This window comes from Otolemur garnettii, unplaced genomic scaffold (genome assembly GCF_000181295.1).
Source record: "Otolemur garnettii isolate 467f Iridium unplaced genomic scaffold, OtoGar3 scaffold00196, whole genome shotgun sequence".
NCBI classification, from domain to species: domain Eukaryota; kingdom Metazoa; phylum Chordata; class Mammalia; order Primates; family Galagidae; genus Otolemur; species Otolemur garnettii.
The window spans coordinates 679,042-686,761 of record NW_003852591.1 but is presented as its reverse complement, the minus strand read 5'-3'; the positions used below and the strand labels follow the sequence as shown (position 1 = coordinate 686,761).

At 39.8% G+C, this 7,720-nt stretch overlaps 1 protein-coding gene across 1 annotated transcript in view; it reads right to left on the bottom strand.

Moving 5' to 3' along the window:
- Window positions 1–7,720, bottom strand: part of PCNX1 (pecanex homolog 1) — a 186,752-nt gene that overhangs the window by 55,011 nt on the left and 124,021 nt on the right. The window contains exon 16 of the mRNA XM_023507659.1: window positions 6,023–6,116. Within this exon, the coding sequence (XP_023363427.1) occupies window positions 6,023–6,116 (94 nt within the window). The remainder of the gene's footprint in view (window positions 1–6,022; window positions 6,117–7,720) is intronic.

Below are 7,720 nucleotides of genomic sequence, written 5' to 3'. Positions count from 1 at the left end.
AGGCTGGGGTAGGGAGACAGAAAGTCATGCCTGCAATTTCCATAAAGGGTAGTGCATGGACACATAACAAAGTATCAGAAGTAGAAATAAAAGAGAGGCACACGTTTGGAGGTAAATACCGAAAGAAAGAATCAACTCAAAGGGTTTAGACGAGCTAAGTCTGAAGAAGGTAAGAGGGGTAAGAAATTGCTGTTCTTAGTAATAAGTCTTAGAGAACTACTTGACTCTAAATTATCTGCCTGTATAACTCTGATAAAATTAAAACAAAAAATATTCAGTACAACCACTTTGGAAAACTGGCAATTCCATTTCTAGGTATTTGTCCAAGAGAAATGAAAACAATGTCCACAAAAAGATTTGCATAAGAATGTTCATAATAGCCTTGTTCATAATATCCCGAACCTGAAAACAACTCAAATGTCTACCTTTAAGACAGAAGATAACCCGTGATACACTCACACGATGGGAGCAAGAGGGATTTAAAACTAAACAGGATACTCTTCTCCAATAAAAAGAAATAAACTCCTGCCACACAATGTGGATGGCTCTCAACAGCACCCTACTGAACAAAATATGTCATACACAGAGCAGTACATACGCTACAATTCCATTTACATAAAGTTCAAGAGCTGCAAACTTAACCTACGGTGAAGGAAATAAGAACAGCAGGGGAACGAGGAGATAGGAAGTCATATAAAGAAGTTCTCTGGCTCAGTGCCTGTAACTCAGCAGCTAAGGCGCCAGCCACATATACCAGAGCTGGCGGGTTCAAACCCAGCCTGGGCCTGCCAAACAACAACGACAACTACAACTAAAAAATAGCCGGGTGTTGTGGTAGGAGCCTGTGGTCCCAGCTACTTGGGAGGCTAAGGCAAGAGAATCGCTTAAGCCCAAGAGTTTGAGGCTGCTGTGAACTGTGACATTACGGCACAGCACTCTACCAAGGGTAACATAGTGAGACTCTGTCTTAAAAAAAAAGTTCTCTGAGGTAACGAAAATATTTCATAGCTTGATAAGGATGTAGATTACACAGGCATATGCATTTGTCAAAAGTTATCAAATTGTGTACTTAAGATACGTGGATTTCACTGGTATATAAATTCTGCCTCAATTAAAACAAAACAGAATATTTAGGGAAAAACCCAAAAGATGCCTGCCTTTATGTGAAAAATATTTGACACCACTTAGCACTCTTAACAAAAAAAGAGCATTCTGAAGTTGATTTCGAAATGACTTGTTTATTTTATTCAGGTTAAGAAATTAAAACCATTATATATTAGAAGCCACTCATGAACACCTCCTGTAGTCTGTGTCCCCCACCCCCAGTTTCACATTGAGATCCAAATTCCCAAAGCAATGGTATTAAGAGGTGGCACCCTGGGAAGGAGGTAAGAAGGTCATGAGGAACCCTCACGACTAGGAATATTGTCATTACAAAAGGAACCTCACAGAGCTCTCCAGTCCTGTCTGTCATCTAAGGATATAAGGAGCCAGCTGTTTGCTACCTGGAAGACAGTCCTCGCCAGAACCTGACCATGCCAGCACTCTGACCTCTGACTTCCAGTCTCAAGAACTGTACACTGCTGTTTGTATATCACCCTAGTACACGGTACTCAGGTTATAACGGCCTGAACTTCCTTAACTTCCTTAACAAATCTCCTTAACTTACAAATTACCTGTAAAAAAAATTCAAAGTAACTACTACTTCTATTCAGCCACTAACTATACTTTTTTTTGAGTCAGAGCCTCAAGCTGTTGCCCTGGGTAGAGTGCTGTGACATCACAGCTCACAGCAACCTCCACCTCCTGGGCTTAAGCTATTCTCTTGCCTCAGCCTCCCAAATAGCTGGAATTACAGGTGCCCACGACAATGCCCGGCTATTTTTGGTTGTAGTTGTCATCGTTGTTTGGCAGGCCAGGGCTGGATTTGAACCTGCCAGCTCTGGTGTATGTGGCTGGCGCCTTAGCCACTTGAGCTATAGGCACCAAGCCAAGCCACTAACTATAAACATAAAAAGCAAAAACCAAACCCAGCTACCTCTTGAGTTGTTAATGAATTCTGATTCAGAAGTGGGAGGACAGAAACTATGAAGAATAAAACTACTTGAGGAAGCTGCCCTAGGTCGAAAGATTAAAAGGCAGGTTTATTTCGCTCGCTGGAGTGGGTCTTGACTTCTACCAAGCTCTGCATGTGATCACTTTATTAAATACTGGCCAAAATCACTAAAGACTAGGGACACACTAGAAATGTTTACACATGTTCATAGGATTTGCTAGAATAGTCTTAAAGAAAAATATTTAGCTTTTAATGAACCGTGCATCCTAACTAAAAAGTTCAAGGAGGCTGGCGTGGTGGCACATGCTTGTAATCTCAGCACTTTGGGAGGCCTGAGTTTGGGAGTTTGAGACCAGCCTGAGCAACTACCAAGAAAAAAACTGTTATTAAAAAAAATTTAAGAAACAAAAAGAAGTTCAAGGAAAAACAAGAACAAAAGGAAAATAGGCTCGACGCCTGTAGCACAGTGGTTACGGTGCCAGCCACATACACCAAGGCTGGTGGGATGGAACCCGGCCCAGGCCAGCTAAACAACGACAACTGCAACAAAAAATAGCCAGGCATTGTGATGGGCACCTGTAGTCCCAGCTACTTGGGAGGCTGAGGCAAGAGAATGGCTTAATCCCAAGAGTTTGAGGTTGCTGTGAGCCACAGCATTCTACTAAGGGCAATATAATGAGACTCTGTCTGCCCCGCCCCAAGGGAAAGTAGACGTCACATAGACATAATAGCCTATACCCCATGATTGCATTAATGTACACAGCTATGATTTAATTTTTAAAAAAGACATAAAAGCCTATAAGAGTGAATAGACAGATGAAAAGAGAAATTAAACCATTCCTAAAGGTATGCAATAAATTCCCCAATTATTCTAACTCAGCGTTTTCCAACCTTTTTTATCTCACAACACATTTGAACCTATAGTTATGTTGATCAAAAAAAAAGAGTAAAAAAAACACCGTGCTTTGAACTGCTTTCAAAATTGATTTATTTAATGATCTTTAAAATTTTCACAGCACACCTAACATCCTATCATAGTACTCCATCAGAATTATACTATAATTATTTTAAGTATCTATAAATCTTCATGTGTGTTAAAAAAAAAAAAAACAGCACAAAGAATTTACTCTGTCACCCAGGCTGGAAGGCAGTGGCACAATCATAGCTCACCACAAGCCATAAACTTAGTCTCAAGTGATCCTCCCACCTCAGCCTCCCAAGCAACTGGGACTGCAGGCATGCAACAAAATACCTAGTTATTCTTCATATATATGTGTGTGTATTTTTATTTTTTTATTTAAAGAGAGAGGGTCTTGCAGTGTTGCCCAGACCGGTCATCAAGCAATCCTCCACTTCCGTCTTCTGAGTACTGGGATTACAGGCATGATCCACTGTGCCTGGCCCATCATCAGGGTTTTACCAATACAAACACTGCTATACTCAAAGCCTCATACAGGTGTACCTTGGAGATATTGCAGGTTTGGTTCCAGACCAGTATAATAAAGCTGATACTGCAATGAGCCACAAATTTTGTGTTCCAGTACAAATAAATGACATCTTCAAACTATACTCTCATCTATTAAAAAAATGGGAACCATCATCTGAGCCTTCAGTGAGTCATAATTTTTGCACAGTATAGGGTCTTGCCTTGATGTTGATGGCTACTAACTGATCAGGGTGGTGGCTGTGGAAAGTTAGAGTGGTGGTGACAATTTCGTAAAATAAGACAATGAAGTTTGCTGCATTAAGTGGCTCTCCCATTGACAAGTGAATCCTCTGTGACATGCAACGCGGTTTGATAACATTTTACTCACGGTAGAACTTCTTTCAGAATTGGAGCCTGCCCTCTCAAACCTGGCCCCTGCTTTATCAACTAATTTCATGTAATTGTTTGAATCCTTTACTGTCATCTCAACAGTGTTCACAGCATCTTCACCAGGAGCAATTCCTCATCCCTTGTAGTTTGATCATAAGCCTGCAACAGTTCAGTCACATCTTCAGGCACCACTTAAAATTCCAGCTTTTTTTGCTATTTCCACCACATCTGCAGTTAATTTCTCCAGTGAAATCTTGAATCCCTCAAAGTCATCTATGAGAGTTGGAATCAACTTCTTCCAAACCCCTGTAAATACTGATAGCTTGACCTCCTTCCACAGATCATGATGTGCTTAATGGCTTCTAGAATGTTGAATTCTTTCCAAGTTTCCAATTTACTTTTCCCAGATTCACCAGAGGAATCACTAACTACAGAAACGACAGTCATACAAAATAGATTTCTCAAGTCATAAGTCACGCATGATATGCATGCTTAATAGTCAAAATTACTTCTTGATGCACGGGCCGCAGAGAGTGGGTGTTGTGCTAGCCCACAAACAGCATTAATCTGCTTGTACACTTCCAAGAGAGCTCTTGAGTGACGAGGTGCATCGTCAATGGACAGTAATGTTTGAAAGGAATCTTTTCTTCCGAGCAGCTGAAACAGTGTGCTCAAAATACCCACTAAACCATGTTCTGAACAGACATGTTGTCATCTAGGCTTTGTTGTTTCATTCACAAAGCACAGCCAGAGATGATTTAGCCAAATTCTTTAAGGCCCCAGAATTTTCAGAGTGGTAAATGAGCACTGGTTTCCACCTAAAGTCACCAGGGGCATCAGCCCATAATAAGAGAGGCAACCCGCCCTTTGGAGACAGGCCTCGACTTCTCCTCTCGAGCTGTGAAGATCCTACATGGCATCTCCTTCCAGTACCACCTGCCCTCAGCGAGCTCAGCCGGATCTGTGGCTGCCTCGCCGCAGCTCCGCGTCAGCACCTGCTGCCTCGCCTTGCACTTTTATGTGACAGAGACAGCTGCTGCCTTCACCTTGTGGACCAACCTCTGCCAGCTTCCTCGCCTCTCTCAGCCTTCATGGAATTGAAGAGAGTTAGCACCTGGCCCCCAATTTGGGTTTGGCTTAAGAGAACATCATAGCTGGTTTACTCTTCTATCCAGACCAGTCAGACTTTCTCTGTACCAGCAATAAGGCTGTTCTGCTCTCTTGTTATTCTTTCAATTCTGAAGAGCTTTTCCTTTGCATTCACAACTTTGATAATTTTTTGGCACCAGAGGTCTAGCTTTTGCCCTGTTTTGACTTTCAACATGCTTTCCTCACTAAGCTTACTTTCTTGCTTTTGCTTTAAAGTGAGAGACATGTGACTCTTCCCCTCACTTGAATACTTAGAGGCTAATTTCAATATAGGTGTGCCTCAGGGAACAGGGAGCCTGAGGAGAGGGCGAGATGGGGAAATGGAGCAGTCTGCACACACACTACGCTGCACACACACTACGCTGATCTATTAATTTCATCTTCATTTCTATGGATGTGGTGTGTGGTGGCTCCCAAACAGTTACAATAACAAAAAAGATCACTAATCACTAATCACCGTAACAGATATAATAATAATAAAGTTTGAAACACTGGGAGTTCCCCTAATGTGACACGGAAACATGAAGTGAGCACACGCTATTCCAAGTGACACGACAGACATGCTCACGGAGGGTTGCCACAGATGTTCATTTTGTAAAAACTACAATATCTGAGAAGGTTAATAAAGTGAAGCACAATAAAATAAGGTATGCCTGTACATAATCCCTGCTCATTATATTATAAACGGGAGTCACACTTCAAACTAAAATCATCTAACGCAAATGCCACACCCAGAAAGAAAAAAACACTGACTTTCTTGGCCACCTTCAGACACAGAAGCGTAGCTGGCACTTTTATAATCGCTGCTGTTCTTCTGTATAATTGTAATTGAATAACCTTTCTATACTAGGCTAGAAAACTTCCTGCACTTGTTAATTTGCACAATTACAATTTTCAAATAATGATTCCTTTTCCAAAACATGACTCAAAACACGATCTAACGCCTCAGCCAGGTGGGTTATAGGTACTGTCTATGAGAGAAGCCTGGATTTGGATCTTACTGCCTCAAGTTCCTTCTTGGGCTTATCTCCATCAATTACCTTCCTTCTACTAGACTTTTCCTTCTCACTCTCAAAATGCAATCTAGTCTCGGTGCTTGTTTAAAAACAAAACCCAGAAAACAATTCCCATTGTATGTGTATGTGTGTATCCCCTAACTATATTCTAGAAAGTGTAGAATACATTTCCTTAATATATATTTAAACCCCAACTTATATTAATCTGGCTTCCTTAACCAAAACACCAAAGAAGCCATTTTCGCTAAGTCACTAATATCCTATTATCTGCCAAATTCAATAAAAACTTTCTTCAGACTCCATTGCCTCTGAAATTTCCTTTACGCAATTTGGTTGTATCCAACACTCAAATACTGGCATTTCCAAGGGTTTTTTCCCATCTATTTTTTCTTGTCAATCCACATTAACAGTCTTCTCACATTTTATTGAATTTGGTTTGTGACTTCTAAATCTATGAATTACATTAAACCTCTTTACATAAGACTATCTACTATAAGTCTCTGAATATAAATATTATAAAATATAAATATCTCATAAATATTAACAAGTAAAGTATACAAATGTAAATAATCACCTTCCCTGACAAACTCCATGGTTTCAATCTTGTGCATTAGCACTGCTATCTAGCCAGTCGTTTACGCCAGAACTTATCCAGAAATCATCGTACATGTGGCTTTTTCTCTTTATCCAGACAGTAGTCCCTTAATATATTCATGGAATTCAACTTTAGCTAAGTCCCTCTAATTTGAACATTATAGCACAACAGGCTCCCTACTTTGATCTCTCCTGCTAAGACTTTAATCTCCTTTACAGAGGAGATAAGCCATCTTTCTAGAATGTAACTTTAATCTTTACCTTGCTCTACCTCACGTACACTGATGGTTTTTCATCTTCATCGCAACACATTTAGGATAAAAGATATCTCATGATCTAGTCTTTGCTTACCTTTCCAGGCTTATCAAAAGCTTTATTTCCTTAAGTAGCAATTCCAAATTATTTGCTGTTTCCTACAACTCCATAGCTCTTCATCCCTGGTTTTAATTAGCTAATGTCTATTTAGTCTTCAAAATTTGGTGAAACTCACTCCCTTAGAAAATTGTTTTAAATCCCTTTTAGCTAAATAGTCTTGATTTGTATACCCATAGCACTGTTTTTATAACCTTCATTACTCCGTATTGAACATGCTAGATTTATCAACCATAGCTAACCCAGTAGTTCCTTAAAGGCAGGATTTTCAGCCTAGTACCTGGCATACGGTCAGTGCTCTCTACGTTCTATCTAATAAACGAGGCACGGAAGGCTGCTGCAACTCACTTTTCAGTCCTTCCCACCCTATCATTCTGATTATCCTGCCTTAATCACAAAACAAAGCAAACAAAAAACCCCACAAGTATGAGTTAAGGGTTCAAAGTTGTGTACAAAAAATTTTTAAGTTCATTAATTTGGTGAAAACTTCTTAAAAAGGGAGCTCATAAGATTCATCCAGATCCTTCTAATCCAACAATGAATTAAATTTCATATGTATTAATTTTTACTAGCATGTATTTTATATTACAGTCCTTAAACTTACTTTTATAACTTTAAAGAAACTTGAATATGAAATGTAGTTACATAAGTTCTTAACTAGAAATGTAAAATAATTTCATAGTCTATGATTACAGGCCTACCCCTATACTAGATGAA